Below are 26,249 nucleotides of genomic sequence, written 5' to 3'. Positions count from 1 at the left end.
CTGATCCATAACGTTACACTTGATGAATATCTTAAGAGATATATATGTTTATTTGTCACATTTTTAAAAACTTGCAACTTTGTGTGCATTCTCTCTTTTCTATTGGCATAATCGAATTTTATAATATTTTGCTATGACATCGTTGCACGACTTATCTAAATTATATGTTTATATGTATATGTCCTTTTTTAATTAATTATAAGTATAATATTATATAGCAAAGTGTAATTATAAATTTATTGGCATATTTACTATATTTTTATGCTGCCTAAATGCGTAAATTCAAAAAAACCAAGATTACACTTGCGCGTAATCGAAAATATATTGAAAGATCACGGACGTTCCTCGGTTTCTAGAATATCGCTTGAAAATGTAAATAAGATTCCGATCGATCGTTATTAAATGGGCTTCCAATTCGCTAATACTTCATGGACACGACCAAGCGCTTGTGACCCGACTGGATTCCGCGCGCGCGCGCGCTTTTTCAACGTTAATAAATACACCACAAAGCTGGAAAAATCAGATCAAAGCGACAATTAATGTGGGAAAATAAAGAACCTCACTCGGCGAGATGAAGAAAGTAACTAAATGGATAGACTAGATAAAATTGCGGAAATAAATAAAAGCAACTAAATAAAAACGCAAAAAAGCTAACAAAAATAACCGTTTAAAATAAGCGAGATGCACGTGTGTCACGCTTATGGACTGCCATTCATTCGTTCAAATGTTATCTTTTACCGTTTTATCTGCTTGATTAGAAGAGCGTGATGCCGGTTGCGAGTGGTGCAACATTACGGGGAGAGGAGAAAAAAAGAGTTAAGGCACGACTCCGCTATTTCTATTACACGTCAGCGGTCGATAAAACGTAACGCTCATCCAGCATGTATCACGCCACATCGTCATGTAAACCTGTATACAGATACATACAAACAACAAGTGTTCGTAATAGCGTTACCGTCGTGACTTTCGACCTGGAAATACAAGAAAGCCGTCCGACTTGATTAGCGGCGAACTGAAACTCGCGCGATGGGATCGCAAGATACACACGAAACTGCAAAGTGTCGCGTGCGTCATTAGACGTTAAACTTTATTTATCGAATGTTTTTTCACGAGCCCCCTTAATAAAATTTTCTCAAGACTTTAATCGAGATGCACTCTATTTCGTCACGTTCGCGCGATTAATTAACTCGTGTACGTGAGCACATTGGTACTATCGTCAGCACGCGAGATTTATGCCACCCGCATAATTGCGTTATGAAATTGCATTACGCAGCCGCACGTGATATAAATCGCGGATATCGCGTATAAATAAAGTAAACGGTTATTCCGGTTCTGCTGACCGATTACGTCTCGTTCGTTTACGTGAATCATCGATCCCGCATGTGACACTGCGCATTAACGTACAAACGATTTTTCACATGTGCGCCTTTCTCTCTCTCTCTCTCTCTCTCTCTCTCTCTCTCTCTCTCTCTCTCTCTCTCTCTCTCTTCCTCTCGATTTCCGAACGAGGTCGAGGTGAAAAACGTTGCCGTACGACGAACGAATCGAAAAAACCTTGTGGTTGGAACTGAAAATTGACAGCGACACCTCCCTCCCAGATGATGAATGGTGGATAAAACGATCCGTGAGTTCGGAAAGACCGAAAGCAGGACCCGTTTTGCCGTCACACGGTGAATTATGATCCCCGGAGAAACGTGTCTCATCGTTGTTTGCAGAAATATTCCACGGGTTCCATTAACATAACGTAATAATAACATTTGTGACACAACTTGCACAGGCAAAGTCGATAGACGTCGTAATGCAAATTGCAGTGCCGGGAAAAGCAAGAAGGGAAAATGGTAATAATAATAGAAATAAAATGCAACAGAGAAATAATATCTTTAGCGATCGGTAACGGAAATGTGAGCAATGATGACGAGTGCAACGCCCCGTTATAAAGAAACAACGGCGGAATTCGCGGAAAATTAATAAATTAACACATTCACATGTGCAACAAGTCGCTCCAGTACGTCGCGTTGTGCTACATTCGTTACGAGCGTTATGTCTGTGAATTGCCACAATATAAACGTACTACCACGATTCTTGATTAATTAACCGAACAAAACGTGAGCTAATGCGCATTCCTTCTATTTTTGTATAGGTGTCATCGATCTCAGTCTGCTGCTCGTTGATTCGCGTATCAACCAGCTGCTATAGTGGAGATCCAAATAACTCTATACATTATATTTTCGTATATCGCCTTTTTTCCATTTTTTCTGCTAGCACGCGATTGTTTCTATATTTAAAAATTTATTTCTCAATTTTCATCTCTTTTCCGAATATTCCCTTCTTAGAGTATTAATGTCTATTAATTCCATATCATGAGAGCTTCACGATCGATCATTTTCTATTTATGTTTATTTAACTATCTGTTTTTCGTTTCTACTTATAAATAAAATGTTTTTTTTTTTATCATTTTTATACTATTTTTATTAAGATGATCAGTTTTAAAATTAATAACTGATACTATATTATTCAAGAACATATACAAAGATAATTGTTTTTATTTATTATAATATAATACCGCGTCACTCTTTCCGTGTACAATTCCCTTGGGATAAGATTAGCGTAATCCTCATTTTATATTTTGTTAGAGCATTTTTTCCATTTTTAGCATGACATTAATTGTAAATGTTCTGCAATAATTTTTATCCTGTCGTAAAATTATTTCTATTGTACTTTTAAACCATTTTACTGTTATCTCCAATAATTGGTTAATATTTTAAGAAACAATGTTTAAAAACAAAAAATGTTTCAAATTAAGGAATTTTTTCTAAGAGATCCCTTGAAAAACTATCGCGCGCTAGCAATCTAGATCATTTTCCTACCACGAAAGAACGATCTATCCCGTAAAGAAGTTATCGGGCTCATCTAGCGAGACATCTACTTGAGACAACTTCCAAAACTCCTCTTCAGGATCTACAGTAGATCGTCCATCAAGGATCCTGGAAAGGCGGCCTAGTTACACCCGGATAGGCTCGGAATGGGAATGGATCGATGAAGCCGCTGCCTTTTCTGCTATCGACGTCACGTGATCTTTCAAGGATCGGTAAAATTTACAAAACTTTTTTGTCGCATGACTTTCTCAGTACTAATCGGGAATACTACGACTTAGATTTTTAGAATATCTCTCGAGAATATCGCAAAGTCACATCTGAAAGTTGCAAAGTTACAAGAATCGTCATGCTATTTCTGATGTCGATGTCAAATCGTTCAAAAAATTTCACAACTATGATTATGCAAAAAAATTGTGCCGTCTTAAATTAAAATCAGATTTCGGCAAAACGATATTATAATACAATCAAAATAAAAATCTATCACGAAGACGTGTCGATAATCCTGGGAAAGAAAATTGTCGCAAAAAGGCATTAAATTAGAATTCATTTATTTAAAATAATTATTGCTCTGTGTGTGAAAATCATTATTAATGATGTAAAAATGAGTGCCTTCCTACGATCAAATATACACTGAAAGTACAAAATGATATAAAAGCCAAAATATATTTTTTAAACTTTCATATCTTTTATATTTTTCATTTTTTATTACTCATGCTTTTTTATTATTTAATCTTTTACTTTTTTATCTTATCAATGCTTTTTATATTTTCTACGTAACATGAAAATAAATGTATTTATTCTTAGAGAGTTTAATAATTTCTTTTCTGTATTTTCGCAACTTAAGGATATAATAGAATTTATACACAATACATGATATATCTACATATTTATATATCATAAATATATTTTCTAGTTTCTCTATATTTTCATGAAAGATTTTTAAGTTGATTAACTCAGAAACGGGCGCCTAATTTTTTTTCTTGGTATAAATGGTCACCTAGGATTTTTACATCCCAATTAAAAGTCACTGTTATTAATTACATTTTGTATATTTTTTAATGTTCTATAATTTATTAGTATTTGGAAACAAAATATGTATAGATTTACTAAATTTTTTAAACAAAGTAATGAAAAATAAAGAAATATTTAAAAATCGGAAAAAGCACATTAAAATTACTGTGACGTGAGCTTTACTTTTTCGATACTGTAGGATGTAAAAATCACCCCAGGTGCTCGTTCCCGAGCTAAAGGTTTTCTTTCTTTGACATTTATATCATTTTGCACTCCAGTTTACATTCTTTCCTCATAGGATATTCGACTCACCCGAAACATTCCTCTCGCGTACAACGGAGTCTCCGGTTTTTTTTTTTTTTCAGAGAATAGAATCAAGAATCACCTGCGTGCCACGGGTCGGGAAGAACCGAACATTTAGTATCCAACTATTTTGAGTTCTCGCGATCAATTCGAACGAACAAATAAACGAGCAAAACGCTCCCTCTTCTTTCCTCCGTCGTTGATGCTTTACACTTTACACGACGATCTATGTCCGACCACAACGTAGACGTAGATCACTTACGATCGATCTGGAATGTCGCCCCTCGGGCGGGACACTGCAAGACCGTTCTCCGGGTGACCCGGCGAGAAAGACGGAAATAGAAAGAGACGGAGAGAGAAGGACAGAGAGAAGGTATGTACGACGAGGAGAAACCGAGAAGGTACGTGTTACCTATCTCGTAAGGAATCGCGCGGCGTAATGACAATGAGGATCAGGATAAACTATCGGAGCGACGGGAGACGACGCGACAGCCAGGATCGACACACGCACAAGTGGTTTTTCGCGTTTCGCGTCGGGTGTCGGGGGTTGGCCTCTGCCCCACTCACCTGGTAGCCGCGTAGGGTGCGCACCTACTACTACCCGACTAGAGGTAGGCTACCACCCGCCAGCGACCGACCCATCCGCTCACCACCTAACCGCCACCCACTTCGCCACCCTACTGCTCGACTCGCTAACGGCGAGTTAGGAGTTCTCTCTCCGACCGTAGATACGTTATGTATACACATGTCTGTATGTATGTGTGCCTATGTATGTGGGCATATTGACTACCTACGCGTACGTGCCAGATGTGGCCTGCGGGTTGTTAACGCGTTATCCGCTGCCATTTGGCAAGGCAAACCGTCGTCTCGCCGAATCTGATCTCTCGATGGCTCACCTGTTAACCACCGGAAGCTCAAGGCTACGTTTTTAGCGATATATCGGGAGAAAAATGGTTTCAACGGTAGTATAGCGGTTCATCAGCCGGAGAAAAAAGAGCAGAGGCAATTATCTCTTCGTTCACGTCTGTTGTGGCGAGAGATATGTGCACGGATCATCCCAGCATTGCGGGATATTCATTTATCAGAAAGCTTTGTGCAAAGAGAACGACATGCATTCTTGGAAACTAAAATAGTTCTCTACGAAAAGTTAATTAAGTATTCATTTATGATTTCATCCATCATTTTACAATTTAAAAAATTGATGACGAGACGGTATTAATATAAGGAGATATATGCTTTTTGAAGTCTTTAATAAAAAGAAACAAGTATACATGCTGACTTTGTGGCATTTTTCTCTATTATAGTTTATGTTTCTTGAATACCGTAACCGTAGTATAACCATCTATCGTTTTGAAACTGTGAAATTAATGGAGTATCGGCACAATTGTCCCGAAAAGGGTGTCCGCACGTGGAATTCAATATCTCGACGCGAGCGCGGCATTCCCTTCGAGGAATATATGTCGGTCCCGGCATGTGACATATGTACCCGTTGTGCGTATATCGCACAGGCCACGATCCTAGAACACTTAATTTAAGAGGAAAGCGCGGGAGGGAGGTATCGCGCTACCGTATCCGTACCCCGTTGCTGATTGCAACCTCGGTTTCCTTTCATTTAACGACGTGCTGTATCCTGCGCGAAGATTGCGACCAGCACTCGCCGCCATTAATGGTCTGCCCCGCGGGACTCGTTCGTCCGATCACAATCATACCTATTCCACTTCGTAATCGAACTTCGTGCGCCAGACGACCCGCTTGACAAGAAACAAGTAACAAACCAAACTGTTCTCCCTTGCGGAACGAACAGAAATTGCGAGAGTAATATTCACGCTTTCCAATTTAAAATCAATACAATCTTATTTCTACGTCTGTTTATCGTTTCGAGTTCTACGTCTGGCACAGGTTTGACAAACTGACGTTTAACATTTCAATTTCAATTTCAATTTTGAAATGAGAAGAGGTCAATTTATTCAAATCTATTACCAAATCACACGTGCAAGAAATGTCAATATTGCTTCTACTATAATGCAACATCTGCATAAACGTCAGAAATATTTATCAGTTCTGGAAACGACAGCGACATTTCGATCCAATTTGATTATAAATTGATAAAGCGAAAGTAAAGTTTATAGGAAAGTAACGATCGTTATATAAATTAATATCGGCAGACCAATTTGTACCGCGCGATTCTCGACGAGCTTCCGATAATTTCGTATGTTCACTTAATATGTAGCTATTCTTCGTTACCGCCGCTTGATAGGGTGGGTAATTATACGCGATTGATATCTCGAAATTAACGACAAGATTGAATTAATGTAAAACTATTTTCGTAATTTCCGACGCACTTGTTTACATCAACTCTTCATTTTTATCCACTCGAAACTTCCATATCTGCGAAATAACCTTTTATGCAACAAAATATTTTCTATACATCATGCTCACATATCTGTCATATCAAGTGTCATATATATAACGAGAAAAACGGAATATTATTTAAATTATATTTGGAATTAACAAGCATCTAATTTTGGATTAATTAATGTTGGCAGATATTGATAATTGACGTTGGGAAATTAACCTGTGAGTTACTTTGGTTGATATCTATTGTGTTATCTATTGTGTTCCGGTATGAATATTGAGAGAGGACGGTACTCCGATTTTGTCCACAGGCGTTGCGTCACAATGACAACGACATTACATCCGGTTGAGAAAATTTCCTGGCGCTCCAACCAGGAAGCTTTTATGCGACGATACTCTGGAACGTGTCGGAGTGCACATCTAACATAACTGACCAGCGATGATTTGTTGTTTACGGCGGTAGACTATCTGTATGTATGTTTGTGCGACGTCAGACCACTTTTGTATTAATTTTTATATGTAGGATTTACGCTGAGGAGGACCCCAAAGAAGGGTCGAAACGTTCGTTAATTTTGACTTGTGAGAATAAAATTTAGCGGTTTAACGTCACGCTTGTGCTCTTATTGCCCGTTTAAGGTTTTTCCTTTTGGGAAATTAACTTTGACGATTAATATTATTCCTGTCCCCAAAGGACAGGCTTCGCCGAATGTTGATCCTTGCTAATGTGAAATTAATTTGTTCTCATTTTGATACACTGGCGATAAACATGGCCTGAAAGGGAATAATTTTTCGACTTCCGCTCGAGAGAACAAATTGGATCTACGTGGCGTCACGCGATCAAGACCAAGGCTTTCGGAAGGCTCTCGACCGCCCTTCGAGGCTCGAATCTCGACGCTCTCGACGAGGGGAAAAAAGGCGTAGGTGGATCGCATGCCAGTCGCTAGTTAACAATCGAGGCCTCTTCGCATCTACAAATAAAACCGCGACATACAGAGTAAGGTCACAGACAATGAACCTCGTTTTCAGTTCAGGGTCTGACATGGTCGAAGATGATGACGACGACGCCGACGGTCGCGATGGGCCATCAGCGTCACGTCTCTCGTGACCCCGCGATCGGAAGAGAAAATGATCGATCGCGGCAAGATCGGATTGCGCGATTATACACCGCCATTTGCATCATGTATACCACAGACGTCCCACGTGTCGGTTTTACTATGTATAATTCAGTATCAAGTCTCTCGCTTCCAACGGACATTACGATGAACACGTACAGGGTAATCCATAAGAAACTAATTCTTTATTCAATTCAAGAACTTCCAATAAAAATAGAAAATTCTTAAATTTCTTAAAGATTTGAATTTGGGGTCGTGGGGAAAATTTTTTAATAGAATTCAATTAAGTTGAAAGTTCTTTCGAACTAGACGAAAAGAGTTGGGATCCTGACGTTCAAAAATCGACGCGTCGTTTCTTTTCATACGCAGAGACACGAGTTGTTATATATGCGTATATGTGTATATAATCACTGAGTTTATATCGCATAAACATCATGCTAAGATCTATTATAAAAAAATAAATGATAAATAATAGGCAATAAGCGAGGAAATAAGTTTCTCGGAAATATCAAAAACTACAAACAAATCTTATAACAAATCGCGCTGGTTCGCGTGACATGTCGCAAAAAATTAAATGCCGTCGTCGGATTTGAATATTGCATCGCGCTTGCAGGAATCAAGATCAACTGACGCCTGCGGATTTCGCGCGATAACGGATTTCGTCGCGTCAAGCCTCACGAAGGTCTAGGATAGAAATTGCGTGTCGTGATCCAGTTAACCGACCGAGGCCTACATTTGCGAACGCGAGAGATCGTCTACAACCCCGTGCACTCGAATAAGGTCGCAGACAATGAACTTCGCTTACTTCGCGTTCGTTACCTTCGAACTACGTGAGCGAGACGAGGCTACGCGGCGACGCGACGCGGCGAGAGGCATTTACTATTCGTGATCGAAAAGGCAACAATAATTGCAAATATCCCTCTCCCACGCCTCGTGCACGATATTGCGAGCGAGGAGACACGCAAAAGGTGGAAAATGTCGAACAAGTGCCACGCCTTGACATTTTCACTTTATTATACCTTTATACTTTTTCGTACCATCCATCCTAACATCGCTAATGGGTTATCGCTCTAAGTACTGTTACACAAGGGATACGAGTCATCGATAAAGGAGAGATGATCTGTCTCAATTTGTTATTTTCGTGTCGAATGTTCTATGTTCCATTTTCTGCCTTGCAATAACAAAAAATGCAATATGAAGAAGATTACAGACTTTGCTGTACGAGATTACTATGGGAATTTACTTAGCAACATCGACTTGTGATCATTTGTAAGAATCTCAATATCTTATTTAGTTTGGTTTATAATATAGAATTTTTATATACTATAGTACAGATTATTGACAGAAAATTATTATAAGAGAACTCTTGATACGGACTAAAGGTGCGAATTCATGGGACGCTCGTTTCAGCGTATCGCGAGATCACGTGCAATCGACGCCGGCGTCAATTGTGGTCATGCGACCTTCTTGCCGCTGAAAATGAGCGTCGAGCGTCAGCATGAAAAGGCACCTTTAGAATCATAGAATGTATGTACAATCATGGTTCCCGAATTTTGCAATTTATTTTAATTTGCAATTATATTTTGATAAATTTACGATCTTTCTCTTCTTCGCGATAATTTCAAAATAATTTTCTCAGTCTTGACAGGTTTAGAATTAAGATCCATGGTGGTGCCGACAGTCTTGATTAATTTGATTAATTCGCGCGGCATCTACTTATACAGGAAAACGCGATTAAATGTGTCTCGCACGTCATAATTCATGACCCATATAGGGTTTTACAATCGGCACGATACTTGGAAATAGTGACCCACGACGGTTAATTTTTAAAATAGCCAATTTCTATTTGCTTTAGAAAAGCGAATAGAAATTGGCTATTTTGAAAATTAATCGTCGTATGGGTCATTATTTCCAATGTTTGTTAACCTCTAACTGACGATTAATTTTCAATTTCTATTCGCTTTTCTGAAAAGTTAACCGCCGGTTAGAGCTTAACAGACGTTGAAAATAGTGATTCTAGAAAACTAATAAGCTTTTTTTCTTTAACGGTCTTTCACGGAAAACTTGAAGAGTCGTGGAAAACACAATAAAGCAACAAGAAACAAAGTGAAAGCAAAGAAAAAGAAACAAGATGCGGGGAAGAAATCGTGTATGCGATATGGTTTCGTCTATTTTCCTCGTGGAAACAAAGCGGAGGATGAAAGTATTTCATCTTCCGGCAGGATATTAAATGTTGGAAAAACTCAGGGATCATCTCGTGGCGCATGCACTTGCGTACATCATCGAAAAACCGCTTCTTTATGTGAAAATAAAAAATAAAAATACAATATGCAATATGAACTTGATATACTAATCTCGTGGTCGCCGAAATTTTTCCCAGAAAATAAGCGACAGTCTCAACGATAGTGCAAGTGCATCATTCTTCTCGAATTTACACACGTCTCCCTGTTTGACTTTTTCATCGTAGAGAGTCACGAGTTCAGCGAGAAAGAAACGAGTTGCCTGACTGATGAAATATCGGATGATATAAGTTTCTACGAGATGTGTCTGACAAAGCGTGTCATAGGTTTAGATTGAAATAATAATTTCACATATTTGTCTGGGATAAATATATGAAATGTATAGGTATATTAAACTTGGCAAAACGGCACACGATTCCACACGTGAGTCTACGGTAAGAGAGAACAAACGTTTTAGAATCGCGCATCTATTTATTTATAGCTGTTATTTTTATTACGCGTATTCGACGTATTGCAACATATATTGCAGCATTTATTATTACATCGCGCGTAATGACGCTGTTATATAATATTGTGTGAAAGCGATTATGTTACAATTAATTATGAAATAATTGTATTATTCCTTATTAATTTAAATTATAAAATAATTATAATTTCCCTCACAGAGAATTTTCAATTAGTACACATTATATCGATGATCGAAATCAACGCTATTATCATCCAGCCAACAATTTTACGCGAATTAGCATTCCTTTAATCTTTCGAGCGATTCAAAAGCGGACAATTGTAATTATAATAGCCGAATATATACATGTGTCATGTGTCACATTCAGCGCAACGATGCGCGTGCACAATAACGAAACCCATCGATCAGCTCAACTAGCAACAAATTCGCGTTGTTATGGCTTAATGCTAAAACATTGAGGGCTTCACTTAGGAATTATCTATCGAAATAAGCCTATTATCGAATTAACTGCATCGAATTTCATGGAATGCATTCGATCGTGAGTGCGATTCAGAGAGATGCGCCGGATGACGTTCGTCATTTTGCACGTCGGAAGATTATACAACGTTTCAAAATATGCCATTACTATGTACGCACAATTATCTCAGCTATCTTTACACGTAAATCACATAAATATAATATATGAAAGTTGTTTTAGACACATATTGTTTAATTACTTTAACCTGACTTTCCCGTTTGTTTCTTTAATAATTTCCAAGTTTTTTTATCAACATATTTATTTTATCATGCAATAAGCGCGAGGTGGGCGCGAAGAAAGGCTTCAATTATTCGTGTAGACTGAGTTAAAATTTTATAGATGAACAAAAATAAGACAGTTGTTTTAATAATAAGACACGTCAATTCTAAATCTTGATTTGACGTATATCGGTGGAGAACAGATTCGGATATTCGTTGTCTTATATTAATAAACGAACGTGACAAACCAAGGGAAAAGCAAACCAATATCATTAGGATACAATTATTAATTATTATTAATCGTTTAAGAGTACATTTAAACAGAGACCATGTTCTCAATTGTTCTCTTTATGATAATTCTATGTAACCATATAATGCAAGTATTGTACAAACAGCAGTAAATATCTTAAAATAGCTGTATAGAATGATTGTATAAGCATTTCCAGCGTTAACTGCAATAATAAATTTAAAAAATGCTATTTTCATCACGTAAATGGAAAGGTCTAGTTGTTCTTACATGTTTAATATTGCGTGCCTTACCTCCCCTACCTAAGCGAAGACGTCGAGCGACTTTGAAAAAGATAACGTTGCTAATGCAACACAAGTCGACGTGTCGTCTCTTCACTCGCGTCGTAAAAAAAGAATATGCGCTCGGAAAAGCGCGCCTCCAGACGCGAAATGCTTATAACCCGTGCGTGTAATCGGCGCGGCGCTGCTTCGAACTAGGTCGAGGAGACAGTTCCCGTTTCGCCTCTGCACACTCGCGAATTTATTGCTCGCGGCCGAACAACAATCGACGATTCGGGTCAGGACCGGGCTGTGTTGCGCCCATCCAGAAGTCGATTAAAGCGGCGCAACGAAAATCGGCAAATAAATAGACGCCGTGACACATTGAGTATAAAATTCACTAAAGGAAGAAAGTGTAATACACGATATGCTGAAATAAAACAGAAATTTTTTGTTTGATGATAATAATAATTTGTTAAATAATAATTTTAATAATTATAATAAGTAAAACATAATAATTGTTTAATTATAATTAATGTTTGGTTAAACTACCTAAAACATTTAGTTGCTCGTATCGGACAAAATATTTTTGGGGATTAACAAATTTTTTTTCTCCGTGTACCAGTTATGAAGTAAAAAAATGAATTATACAGGCACGCTCTCAGCGAATGCACGTTTAAAATGCAATTATGCGCGAAGGATACAACTACGGAAAAACACAAGCGGACAAGAATCTAAACGAGGAAAAAAACCTATTCACTCCTATTCGTTGCCATGCGAGTCGCATAAACTGTTTAGGAAAGCAGCAATTAGCGACAACTTGTCGTTTTAATTACACATTTACGAACGCGTGGTACGAATGATTGCTGCACTTAATAATAGCTGGACAGTCAAGGTTGATGCATAATCCACTGATTATCGCAGTCGCGTCTGCCTGGACCAAAATGATTGCGAATACTACAGGTTTATGCTAAATGAGTCTCGAACAACACATATGTTTCATCGTCAATACAGCCAGTTCGCGATTTCTTGATGAACATATTATTGCTATAAATTCTACATGATCATGCGATATGATTAGTTTCCCCGGTTTCCCGTAATAGATGTTTGTAAGAAAATATCTTTTGAGAGAATATCTTAATTAGACGTGATAAAAGATTAATCGTATTAGTTAAATGCCTTGATTAAGTTAGGTAACCATGGTAAGTACGCAAAAAATATTTAAAAAAATATAAGTTCGTTTATTAATATAAGACAACGAATATCCGAATCTGTTCTCCACCGATATACGTAAAATCAAGATTTAAAATTGACGTGTCTTATTATTAAAACAACCATCTTATTTTTGTTCACCTATATAATTTTAACTCAGTCCACACGGTCTTTTAATGATCCGAATAATTGAAGCCTTTCTTCGCGCCCACCTCGCGCTTATTGCACGTAAAACTTTAATGAGATTATTGTTAAATGCTGCGGATTACTTACATGCGTTTGTAGATACCGTTACCAGATGTTCCAACTGCGTACCATTTAGCTGCTGATCTGTAACAGGAACAAATTAACGATACTGTTAATTAATTGTTCATTGGAAAATATAGCATTATCTCTAAAGGCTACTAACTTTCAGTCGAGCTTTCAGTATTGAACTTTAATGTCTGAATACTTTGTATCCTCAAAAAAAAAATTTCTTAATTCATTATTATTTATCAAAATTTATTATACAATATTATTATATGTTTCACAAAATTAATAGTAATGTAAATTAATTATTGAGAACATATTATTTTTAACGGAAGCATTCAAAGTACTTCAATTTTTGAATATTTTCGGCTTCAGCATCAGAGCTCCCCAATCATATAATTCATTATTAATTATTATATGTCGCTATTAATAATTGTACAGTATCAACAGTATCTTATAATTACGTGTCAATGACGCGGCATCGTATCAAGTTTCTTTACTACGCGTTTAGTAAATAACTACCCAATTTTAATGTTCGTATACACATCTTAGAAATCAATGTGCTCTCCATCAATTTTCATGTCGGAAGCATCAGGATGTGATTAATAAATTCAACGCTTCTCTTGTCAACCAGCGACGCCGACGGTCTGACGCACCCAAACCTGACATAAGAAATTCCTCTTCAATCTGAGACGCCTAAACTTCGCACCACAATGTAAAATATAAAAAATATTTCATATCGAATGTTTATTTTTACATAATTAAAAATTTCAATAAACTAAATAATTCCACTGAAATATTTGTGTATTAGTCACGTGGCGTCGATGGCGAAGTTTGCATTATTTCTTCTTGCTAGTTCTAATTGTAAATTTCATCTACTTACATCTATTTTTATTAAATTTACTAATATAATAAATATTTAAGTCAGTATACTATGTGTGTCGTCAATTTAACTTCTTACTTTTGCTAAAAATCTCTATGTCTGTCTATATATCTTCCTATATAGTTCTTATGTCTCTTGATAAAACTAACACGAGAATATATGAAATATATCCTAGTCGATGACAACTTTCGGTTCGCCTTGACACTTCTCAAGAAAACATGGAACGGATGCAACTTTATTTTGACGTTTTTCTTGTAACTCAGACGTTAAACTGAAATAAAAACGTGTGTGTTGACGGATCTGTGAAGTTCGCACGACATTCTACGAATTTCAAAAAAATTATAAAAGTTCTGGTAGCACTTTTCATAGTTCTACAGTTCCTGATAAAAATTAAAAAGAGTTCCGCATTCCTTATATTAAAAAATCGAAATTGAAATAATGTCATGCTAACTTCGCGAATCTAGCACGACACTTTTCCTCTAAAGTACCAAAATGCGTTGAATATTATAATATTTCACAAGAGTTCCCGATAGTTCTAATCAAATTCCACATACCTATATATACAATTTTAAATCGATATTCCACCAATTAACATTTTCTTGTCTCGCAAATTCAATTAACACCATCTTATATTAGATACCTTTACATAATCTTACCTTTACATAAAAGAAATATAGAGGTTATTATTTTTCATAAATATGTAATTCATTTTAAGTTGTTTTGTTTTAAGATGCTTGTGTAATTAACAGATGTAAGTCTCTTAACAAGACACGTCGATGTCAGATTCATTCTCTCTCTCTCTCTCTCTCTCTCTCTCTCTCTCTCTCTCTCTCTCTCTCTCACTTTGAAACCTAAAAAAAATCACGCATTAACAACGAGACGCGTAAACCCGACTTAACATGTTTTACACTCGACGGATCGAGGAAGGTGAAGTTGAAATTGGATTATTCTGGCATTGGCAGCGCCAATATTTGTTTTGCTACGGACTCGGCAGAAACGAATTAGAGGATATTGGATGAACGCAATGATTAAACGATACTCACACGATAATGCACGTATAACACGATAAATATTTAGTTTGCGAACCACGTCGAATTCTGCCATCGAAAACACTTTTATTAATCGTATACGCGTATATACGATGCGACAGCTATATCGATAATTGAATGACACAACAAAAATATTTTTTCTGCGTGATAACTATTACTATATACTCTAATTACATATAAGTATAACAGCAAGTAGAAAAAAAATGTTTAATTAAAACATGAAAAAAAGAAAAATATTTGAGATTTACTTTTTTAGATTTTTCAAGTTAACATGCAAAAGACAAACCAGTAGGGCTGCTTATGTAATCCTGCCGCGTTTTTCAGTCGAAGCAGATAAATCAGAGACGTGATACAAATCCTTTCGACGCTTGATCCACGAACAAGTTGCATCGCTCCGCAATGAAATCGCGCGTTTGATCCGAGCTAGTTCCATGCACCGACGCTTCTTGATGAACGTAAAGTGTCACGTGTGTAAAGTACGGCGCAAACGACGTGCGGCAAACAACATCGTCCTGTAATCTCGACAATCAAAGGGAACCGACGTGTGATGTCCAGGACGGCTGCATCTCGCGGATGATCCGCACAAGCGAAAGGAGCCTCCCGCATCCTATTCGTAAATGAAGCGCCTTGTAATCTCGCTCGTATCAAGGCTACGTCGAGGACCTATGACGCGCGTGCGAGGAGTTGCAAGTATTGAAATTATTTTTTTAGAAAATATTATTTCTACGTGTCTACACCGTCTACTGGAGCGAAAATACGTTCGAATGAACCTGCAATAACGACCATTTCCCGGAAACGCTATTTCACGTTATTATTTTTGAAAATAATAAGAGCTTATAAACTCTTTTACGCGCTGCTTTGCCGCATGTGCCAATTTAACATTGTAAGTGTAGCTTCAAACATATGTCGCTTATATAGCTTGAAAGATTTTTAAACCCTTGTAACAATATGTACATTGTAAGTATATTTAGTTTCTTTCCTGTCCAATCTATTTCACGCAATAAGATCAACTGTATTTTATATCTTTCTCGTCGCTGTGTTTAACATAAAGAAGATCCGCCTTTAAATTTGTTCTTCCGATAACGTATGAATGTAAAATGTCTTAATGTACGTTTGTTTGTTAACAAATACATGCTCTTCTCGCTTAAAGCTTGTTAATAGCGGCACAATATAGCCGGGGGATGTGCGTTCACTCAGAGAGCGGACGGATATAGACGACCATAATCGTGTCCGGTAAATGCGAGAGAGGGACAGAGCCGCCCACGATTAAAATATTTAATGTCAAAAGGCACTTACGTGTTGTTTCGCGGAATATGATATCACGCGCGAGGACATCAGCGAGGAGGACGAAGTATTAAAAGTCCAGCTTAAGAGCAAGGCAGTGGTGAGTACGCGTGCGTTGCATAATACATTTCTATCGGAGATAGAGTTTAAGGTGGGGTTCACAGGGTTTCATCGACCGATCCCGAGCCACGGGGTGGAGCTTAAAGCAGACGACAACGTCAGCACCTTTCTTTTCGCGAAGACCTTAATTCATCCCTCTTATCTATGTCCCATTTAAAAATATTTCAATTATCGCTTATTCAATGCATTCAAAGTACGGCTTGTGTATTAGCAATCAAAGGCAAATTTTTCAATAAACTTTTGTCTTCTCTTTAAAAAAAATTCGATCAAACGCCTTTCTCTGTTTTATTTTCAATAACCATGAGATATCTGATCTAAATTTGAAATATTGTACCAAGTTATATGTATAATCTATACAAAGAATTAACCGAGAGATATAGAATGTGTGTGTTACTTGTATTAAAGTTATTGTTTTTTAATTCCGTGCACTGACTTTCCTTAAAATTTGCATTTTAAAGGAAAAGTGCTACACGAAACTATTTTCGATAAGCAGCGAAAGACCACCCTGGGTATAATGGCTAGCTTTTCCAAGGCCTTTGTCGATCGGAATCAGCGATACCAGAGCACTCTGTGCCCGATAAATCGCCGGCACGGTATCGACTGTCGGAAGTCCGGAAACCCAGAACTGTTTCGAATACGCCAGCGAATTTCAACCTTCGAGAGATTCATCCTTATATTACCATTGTCCCTTTTCGATATACTTTATGATATTTTAATTAATAATTTCGCATGTTACCGCTATCCTTTTGTTACAAAAGTAGGATATAATTAAAAAAGAAGTTAAATTATTATTAGTCATTTATTAATCCTCTCCCAACTAGTGCGATCTAAAATTGTATAGTAATGATATAAGGACAGGGATATAATAATATAATAATAAGGATAAAATTAAAACAAAGAATATTAAGATTCCTAAGATAAAAAAAATGTAAAATAATAATAAATTTTCCTTTTTAAAAATTAAAAAATTGATTAAAAGATTAGGACCCTAATTCCACGAAATACGCTAATTTTACACTACCATGCAGCACTTTAACTTTCGTAAATTTTTTAGCGATTTAATTTCAAAATTTTCTACGACGTTAAACCGCGATTGCGTAAGCTGTATGTTTCACGCCAATGAGGCTGACATCTTCCGCACTTAAATGTACACAAAAAGAGAGAAAGAGAGAGAGAGAGAGGAAGAAAAAGAGAGACGAGACAGACATGGTATACCCGCATGCAGCTCCCAAGTCTCTAACGATTATTTTATTATTGGCCCAATTACAGAGTTATTGTTTCCACACGCGCGACGACGAGCCGGTTAAAGCTCTCGCGTCGCTTTATAATAACTGCCCGACAGTCATGTCGTCAGAATGATTTAATCGCTGGCTGGATTTTTGCCTCCAATTCCGCCTGCCTGACGCGGCGGATTACGGCGTTTTAACCCTTTAATCCCCCTTTAACCCTGAATTCCTCAGTCAGTCCCATTGTAATTGTTGAAAATTGGAATGTTACCGTGAGAATCGAAATTTTTATTTTTATACATATATCGACGCTTGAATTCTACAATATAAGAAGTAAACTGTTTATTTTTTGTACATTTACATGTGTTAATTAGTTAATATATATGCTTAAAGTCAATTATCAGATAAATTATAATCAATTATGATCAAAGTTTGTTTGTAATTCTACATTAATTTTAATAAAAATATTTAAATAGCTACACGTAGTCGCATGTGTGGTGTCGACAAAGAGCCGAGTGAACAAGTTAACGGGCATAATTGTCCCAAGTTTCATTTACTCTTATTATACTTGTGCCGCATAACAATGGATACGCAGTCTTTAATTGAGCTTTTACGAAGTTCGTGCCGAAACTCGCGTGGCGTTTAATGTGTGTTAATGTTGTAATTTTAGAATACCGCTGGATAAATGCTGTTGATTTCTATCTTTTTCATTCTCTCTCTCTCTCTCTCTCTCTCTCTCTCTCTCTCTCTCTCTCTCTCTCTCTCTCTCTCTTTCTCTCTCTCTCGCTCGCTCTCTCTCTTTCTCCCTTTCACTAACCTCGCCTATTGTGTATTGTGACGGGAATCCATGACGTATCGCCCGGAATAAATGTTAATTGACACGCGGGGTCCTCGTTCTCTCTCATGCACAGCACTGCCGCAGCACGCATTCTTCGCGTCGAAATGCGCCTCGCGTTCTGTCAAAACGAGAAGATCCGCTTCATGAATGAAAGGCCACCGCTTTTCGTGGAACGGGGAATTGACTGTGAGATCAAACCAGTATTGTCCGCTTAAAGCTGTCTTGCGTTACGTAAAAGTCGCGCGTTACAGTCAACGACGATGACTTTTCCTGCGCGCTCGCGAATATTCGAATTTTGAGATCGTTCTCAGACCTTTCGTATATTCATACGCCTGTTTTGCGGATGCTGGGTTTCATTCGTGTTTTTCTCAAACGTGAGCGCACACGTCGCTTCCGTTGACGAAACGAACGAGTGTTTAGCATAATTTCGGCGAGGACGCATTCAGAAGCAACGTCTTCCTTCTGGCGATGCGCCAGAATGGCGAAATGTTGGTTTATACATAATATCAAGTTGACATATCGTTTCGCATGTGGGAACACGCGTCTTTTGAGCACGAGTCATTCTGACATTTCCCGATCTTGCATCCTACATATTTCACGAGGCAACGCTATTTTCAGAAAATACGATTGCTTTTCGAATGCGTTGGTCGCGCATTCGGTTGCTTTTTGCAACCATTGTCTTCTAACAAAAAAAAGGCATTAAAAAGCTTTTTGCCGCAATTTATTTGATTACACTCTATTAAGTTGCTATTATAGTTGAGAGAGATGCTAGTTCGATTTCTACTTTATAAATTCTCAATCAGAAAAAAGTAAATTTATCTAATTATCAAGCAGAACATTATTATTATTATCTTCTCATGTCTTTTATAAGGTATATTCTATGTTATAGTCTTATTACTTCTCTATGAAGAAAAAATCTGTAAAATTTATTTTAAAAAAAATTAATTAAGAATAAGTAAAACAAAACCGATACGATTAGAGAGAAAAACGCCATTTACGGTCCAGACTGGATCTAATAATAATAGATATTACGTAAATTTTGTATACCTATTTTATTAAATTAATTAAAATTATTAGAATTTAAAAAAAAGAATATGATTTTATACTATTGCGCAGAAAGAGATGGTAACATATTATAATATTAAAAAAAAAAAGATTCTAAGGACCTGTAATATTTTCCATATAAAAAGTATCCCCCTTGTGTGGGTAAATGAGCGGATAAGAAAGAGAGAGAGAGAGTTTCAAACTAGTTGCATCCTCTGGCTTCGATTGTTCGAGGGCGCCACGTGCCTGATATTTACGTGATGATATTCCTTGTATGCAGACGTGTACACGTGTGCACGGACTAACGTACATGCAAGTATTTTCATTGAACATTTCGCGCTAAACACAGCCAGCTGATGCCGAGTTTCATTTACCTAATATGAAAATCGGTTTCAATGTCAACGCAAAACGAGAACATCGGTGGTATTTAACGCCAAATTTATCGCAGTCACCGAATATACGGACAATGTGCAAGTAATAGTCGCTCGTTATAATCTAATTAGTATTGGAATTATTAAATATTAATTGCAATCGAAAATAGAGAGACTTGATATACATATAACTAAATAAGCTAATTATGCCGCATGAAAATTAAATATCATTATAATATAATTAGATAATTAAAGATAATAAAATCAAAGGCCTTGCAATCAAGATCACGTAAATTAAGTTACATAAATTTTCATAATTTGATTTTCAGGTACTCTTTTATTTAAATTTTTTTCAATAATTTTAATAAAACCCTTATCTCAAATGCCTCTTTATGTATAATGTATTAAAATTTTATTTTAAGTTTCACGAATGATTTAAAAATCTAGTTTCGCAAAAATGTCTAAAAGAAAGAAACGGAAGTAAATAAAAACAGATAGAGAAAGGATGATCACAAGAGTAACACGTGCACGATCGCAGGGTGGGGCTGCGCAATTATCGATCACTGTCATTTCTGCTTTGTAATAAACAGTGCAGCTGCAGACTCTCCCCTTACGCCTTTCGATCCAACTTCGCACCCTGCCAAGACAAGGTTTTTCGTCGACGAAGTCCGGCTTTACTGGTGTCACAAGTGGCGTTTCTCATGCGAAGGTCACGAGCCGAAGGTCAGACTTTTTTTAAAGTGAATTTATAGCTTAATTAATCACGGGGTCGGATTAAATTCGCGAAATCGATCGAAATTCATCGCTGGTATACATACTTATATACTTATTCAAGAAGACGCGGCATTGCGGCTGCAGCTGCAGTCACGCGGAATGTCGAACGACGCGCGGCGGCCTTCTTCCCGCGAGTGTTTATCGCGTGCCAAATTAAACGATCTTTACGGGGAATCGGACTGACGCGTATATATAATGGCGCGGCGTAGGCGAAATGCAGATCGCGGATATTCTAATCCTGGATCATCGCGTTTCGACCTTCTATGAAGCTTCCACGACTCGGATGACTCACTGACTTATTTTTTAGGAACCCGATTTACAGGTGTGTGCAAAATACATGTTACAAATCGTTCATATTTAAATTTTCAAAAATCTAAAAATATCTCTTCTATAGAATAATTGATATATCTATAGAATTATATATATATATCTATATGGATTCTACAGAAAAATTCAAACTTTCTAAAAAAAAATAAAATAAGATTGTCGCATTAAAAATTATGGAAATTGGGAAAAGTTTTTCTCTCTTTCTCAATTAGAATAATATGCCTTCATCGTTATCCTTATCACAGTGAGATGAAATTATAAAAATTTCAAAAGTTTCATGAATCACATCATCAACGGACAACCCAGCACACAGGGACGGAATATGTTAGATATTGATATCTGTTCCGATCGTGTGTCAAACGATAAGATTTTATGCCGGCTACATGAGTCGAACACGTAAATTTAGATATACGTCTTAATGTAATATAACAGGTAACGTCATCCTAAAGTATACGTTTTAATACATATACATGTCTCTGAATTATTATTCTATTGATCTATTCGAATATTAAATAATAGAAAATAATAAAAATAACAGCGCGTATCCGGAAATCACGGAAAACAGATATTTCAACGAATTATTTCTTCAACGATTATTCTGAAGATTTTTATCAAATTACTCTTACTAAATTGTTGCGTTACATTATTTGGATATATTTGCAGATTTTTTTAAATATAAAATCGACTAAAATTTTTGATTTAAATGTTGTCGCGATGTCGTACATTGAAGCCGAGACAATATCAAAGGAATATTTAAAACTTTTGATTTTTAAAATAAAAGTCTGGCTCGTGTTTTCGGACGCTGCTGCGTATAATAATCCCGTTTATAGACGCGGCGATAATTACCGTCTGACGCGTTGGTGCACCGCATTGATTCGAACGATTTTGCTCGCAATGTGATGTGACGGGCGTTTATCTCATTGCAGTTCGCTGCGCTTCGCTATGTCGATTATTAGTCTGCGAGAACGAGCGCGGTTTTCTCGATACAAATGCGCGTGATGTAACCGATACACCGCAGCCTTTCTCCTTTTACGACTGTCGTGACAGGAAAGACGATGTTTAGTTTAGAGCGATATCTTGCGAAATATATCTTGTGTCTATCTAAATGAAGAAGTCATTCTCGAGATAATATCGCGAGATAAATGTAAATGGTGATGGTCAGACGCACCAATCAAAGAGAACACGTCAACGTTCTCGTAACAATTTCGATATCAAATGATGGGATCTGTCTCTTTAATTAATTTAATGATAATTATTCATTATGTTTCTGTAATTGATACAAAGGACAATGACGATGAGTGGCGGTGCATCAATGAAGATGTCAGTGCCACTTTGCGCCGACTATTAATTTATGTCGACGACCGCTCCACCAATGAAATCGAAAGCCACGTTATTAAGCGGAAGTGTTAAATTGTCATTTACCGATACGCCTTAAACGATCACTTTTCGATAAAAATAACCGAGTTTTGCGCACGATGCCAAAGAGAATTTGAGAGTTTCGAGAAAATATAAAACATGCGAACGCAAACTCCTTTACATCAATCAGATTACTTTAAGGAAACCGTACGATAGTAATCAAACGGTATCATTCAAATAATAGTTAAATTTCAGTTTTCTAATATTCTAGATATATCATAGATTCCGTAAAGCATTATTTAATACAGTTAATAAAGATAATTTTAACAACAACATATCCTTTCAAAAATTTAAGATTATTTCTTCATTGATCGAATTGTATATCGTGATTTCTAATCTATAATCTCAAACAGAGTTCTAACAGCTAGTAGCTTTTTAATTAAAACTTACTCAAAATAATAATAAAAAGTATACAGATTGAGTCGTTAAAATCTAATTGTGAAAGCTTTGAATTAACATGCGTAAAAGCATGAATTTATCACTGCGTACTTGAAAATAAATTTTGAGCTGACAGCTTTCTCAATTCGTCAAGGAATGTCTTCAATTTTTGATGTACCACTTACCACTTACAAAACATTCCGTATTGATCGCAATTACTTCGAGCTTCTAACACGATCGGTCTTAATCTCTGACGTGACGGCGATCGATCGATCGGCCTTGGAACACAAAACACACAAGCCTCTCCCGATAAGACATTACCCTTTAAGCACTTTGCGTTACTCCGACGAGAGGCGGAACAAATTGGAGTCCTCACCAAAATGGAAATTTCATGAAAAATGCAGATACGCGACGACGATGAGCTATCAGCTGGCGATAGGCCGTTACTTGTTGCTCCACGGTAAAAAAATCACCTCAAATATATAGTTTTTAAATTATCTTTATAATTTTACCGGAAAACGTTTTAAAGACGTTCTTAAGACTTCCTGGAAAAGTGTTCAAACATTCGAACGTTATCTTATATAAGTTACCTTTTATTTGTATTACCGACTGCAACGTTTATTGAATGGAATACACGTGGCACGACTGGATATAACGTATAATTTATAAAAGTCTATCGTCTGTTAAAATCCGGCACTCCGATATTTTTATGTCACAACGACACAATTAAGGTAAAGTTTTGCAAAAACACGAGAGAAATTTGAAATTACTTGATAAATCGATAAACCAATGATTTAACACTTACGTGATTTTGCTAACTGCAAAAATTGATCTCTATCATTGTATATAAAAGAGACATATCGTTTAACATAATTATGCGAACGTTAAATCATTGATACGTCAATTTTTCAAGCAATTCTAACGCATCTCTCGCGTTGTTCTTCTTGTTAACGCGTTTCCGCATAATTTTGCCATAAAATATCTAAAAATACTTTCAATAAGACATTTAAAAAAACATCTTAAAACAATGCGTCAAAGCGTCACAAGTCGAGACATAAATCGTTTGAAAGACATCGTTTTAAAATGACATTTTTCATCCGACAGTTCTATATACAAAACGTTCAAATTTCAAGACGTCTATGATGTTACAATGTTTTCTGAATGCTTATCGCGAGAACATATATCACACATACACCTCGGTATTTATTCGGCGATACGAATGAAATAATCGTGTGCAATTGTTTATGCAAATAAGGCTATAATATTATTCATCGTCGTTTTCGCAAGCATCCTTTATCAAGTCACGGCTGATCGGCTTCGCTTGTTGTATAATTATATATCTATTGTCTAACCAAGTGTTTCGTTCTACGGCAACGTGCAACGATTCCTCTCTACTTTGATTCGTGAATAATTCCCGTGCGTCGTCGTCGCGAGGTATTTTTAACGCTCGCGCTGTTCAGAGACATTTCCCGTTGACGACAATCGTCAATAATTATTGAAACTGCTCGCTCATCGATTCACATTATATTTCGTAAGATTACTCGTTATCCGAACATTGATACCTATATAGTCATGTTCGAAATTGTCCCAAAAATATTTTGATTATCGTTGTCCGACGGGTGCTTGGTGCTTGTCCCGATACTCGAAGGTTACCCCCGTGAAAGTGTCGTTTCTATTTTCTATTGTCATTCTATTCCAACCGATCTCTAGACGCACAAAAGGATCACGTGGCGCCGGGGTTTCGACCCGCGGACAAACATGCGCCGTCCGCCGTCTCGCCGATGCTCCGGCTCCGAAAGCGACGCGAAACCAGCTGCGAGCGGCGCGGCGCGCCGCGCGGCGCGGTCGCGCGCGCAACATGGTGGGTTGCATTTTTTTATGACTCACGTGCAACGCCGGCAACGCGGGCGGCGCGGCGGCGTGAAAACACGTATACGCGCGCACGTACATACGTACAACGTGCGTTTCTTGACGCGCGAGACATCGATATACGGTGAACAATTATATAGACTCACCGTAATCGCGTACCGGTTGCCGACTGTAGCTCGCGGCGTTGCTCGCCGGCGTCACTCGAAATCTCTCCATGCCTCTCCTTATTCCTGCCCGCCGCCGTCCGCCGCGCGCTGTTTCTGCCGCTGGCTTCTGTCCTCCGGGAGACGAGGGCGGTGTGTGGATGGCCACTGCCGCCGGAGCTCGCAGTTCGATCACTCGCGACACGAGACACACGAGACACACGAGCGACGACACATTCGATGCGAACGAATCGGTACCTCGGCGCGCGAACACTCGCGTGCGCGCTCCCCCTTCGCCGACGCGAGATTACGGGACGCTACTGTGCGCGTCACCGGCGCGGCGGGACGCCGCGACCGGCTCGGCGTTATCTTCAGGCGAAACGCCGCGCCGCGGCCGGAGAAGTGGGGGATAAGGGCAGTGACTGGAGTAGGAGCGACGGTCTACCGAAAGAGAGGGAAGACGCAGAAAGACGAGAGCAAACGAATAATGGCGAAGGGAGGAGAAAAATATACGTATATCATTATAAGGAACAATAAAGAGAGAGAGAAAGGGCGATATTTATTTAAGAAAAAGAATAAAAAGATAAAGAACAAAAATTGAACAGAACGTTTTATTTCACATTTCAACGTGCGTTCCGGTGCCAGGAGTCACGGAATGGAGGAGCGAGATAAGAAAATCTTACCTTTTACGTCTTACGATTAGATTACAAGAACGTTCGGTAGATGCGTCACGCGTGCCGTGAGGAACGTGAAAGGGACGAACGGAGCCAGAAACGGGGAAAAGGATGAGGACGAGCGGCGAGCGCGGGAAGTGCGAGGAGATCGGGACTGACTGAACTGACCAGCGGCCGGGGGCCGGGGGGAGCGGGCGTCGAATGTCGAATCGGCAACAGAGAGAATCGTTCGCGGACTCGATAGTCTCGATATACCCGACGTTGCTCCTTCTTGCTTCTTCTTGCAATCGCTCGCCCTCTCGCGGGTCCCTCAACCACCCACCGCGGGCATGGGTGCGCAGTGACGTAACTAGCAAAGTCATGACTGCGCGTCGCGATGTCGCCGTTACGCGCGAAATAAAAATTTTCTTACAGAGAAAAACGCCATTTATACGATCCGGACTGAATCGCGATAGTAATATATATTGCGTAAATTTTGTATATTTTTTCCAAACTCAGTGAACTGCGGTCGGTCGACTTTAAAACACGATTCTTTGTTGGAACAGTAAATTCACACAATTAAACCGATGATCGATTTAAATTTTGATGCTAATAAGCATCCTTATTAAATCACTGTAAGGAATATCGTTATATTATTTCTTTCATTCTTTTCGCTTGTATAAAATCTGTTATTCCATTAAAATGTAATTTCCGTCTATATTGTACTGTACATAACATATATCATGATTTTTTAGGGTTACGCGTCGCGAAATGTCGCGATATCATCGTTGCGCGGAATCGACGCGTA

The 26,249-nt window shown here is 37.9% G+C and overlaps 1 protein-coding gene and 2 long non-coding RNA genes across 10 annotated transcripts in view; 2 read left to right on the top strand and 1 right to left on the bottom strand.

The window, feature by feature from the left end:
• Window positions 1-25,730, bottom strand: part of Kcc (solute carrier family 12 member kcc) — a 78,843-nt gene extending 53,113 nt beyond the window's left edge. For 3 of the 7 annotated variants that reach the window (XM_077419867.1, XM_077419868.1, XM_077419870.1), the window contains exons 1-2: window positions 18,446-18,572; window positions 13,091-13,147 (exon numbers count right to left, since the gene is read on the bottom strand). In XM_077419867.1, the coding sequence (XP_077275993.1) occupies window positions 13,091-13,147; window positions 18,446-18,557 (169 nt within the window). In that variant the 5' untranslated portion in view covers window positions 18,558-18,572. Of the gene's footprint in view, window positions 1-4,199; window positions 4,409-4,452; window positions 4,590-13,090; window positions 13,148-18,445; window positions 18,573-24,791 lie in introns of those variants that run through there. The other 4 variants (XM_077419869.1, XM_077419874.1, XM_077419872.1 and 1 more) reach the window with 4 other exon arrangements.
• LOC143904892 (uncharacterized) lies at window positions 12-9,607 on the top strand. Of its 2 annotated transcripts, none has more exons than XR_013259064.1 (3): window positions 12-3,088; window positions 4,253-6,767; window positions 6,857-9,607. It is a non-coding gene; the product is annotated as an uncharacterized LOC143904892 (long non-coding RNA). The 2 variants fall into 2 exon arrangements; XR_013259065.1 differs by having other exon boundaries at window positions 4,253-7,462; window positions 7,572-9,607.
• Window positions 15,301-17,180, top strand: LOC143905186 (uncharacterized). Its single transcript, XR_013259139.1, has 3 exons — window positions 15,301-15,688; window positions 16,149-16,382; window positions 16,861-17,180. It is a non-coding gene; the product is annotated as an uncharacterized LOC143905186 (long non-coding RNA).
• Window positions 25,731-26,249: the final 519 nt, after the last annotated feature.

Source organism: Temnothorax americanus, unplaced genomic scaffold, assembly GCF_048541705.1.
Source record: "Temnothorax americanus isolate GAGA-0224 unplaced genomic scaffold, ASM4854170v1 Scaffold6, whole genome shotgun sequence".
Taxonomy (NCBI): domain Eukaryota; kingdom Metazoa; phylum Arthropoda; class Insecta; order Hymenoptera; family Formicidae; genus Temnothorax; species Temnothorax americanus.
This window is presented reverse-complemented; position numbering and strand designations above follow the sequence as displayed.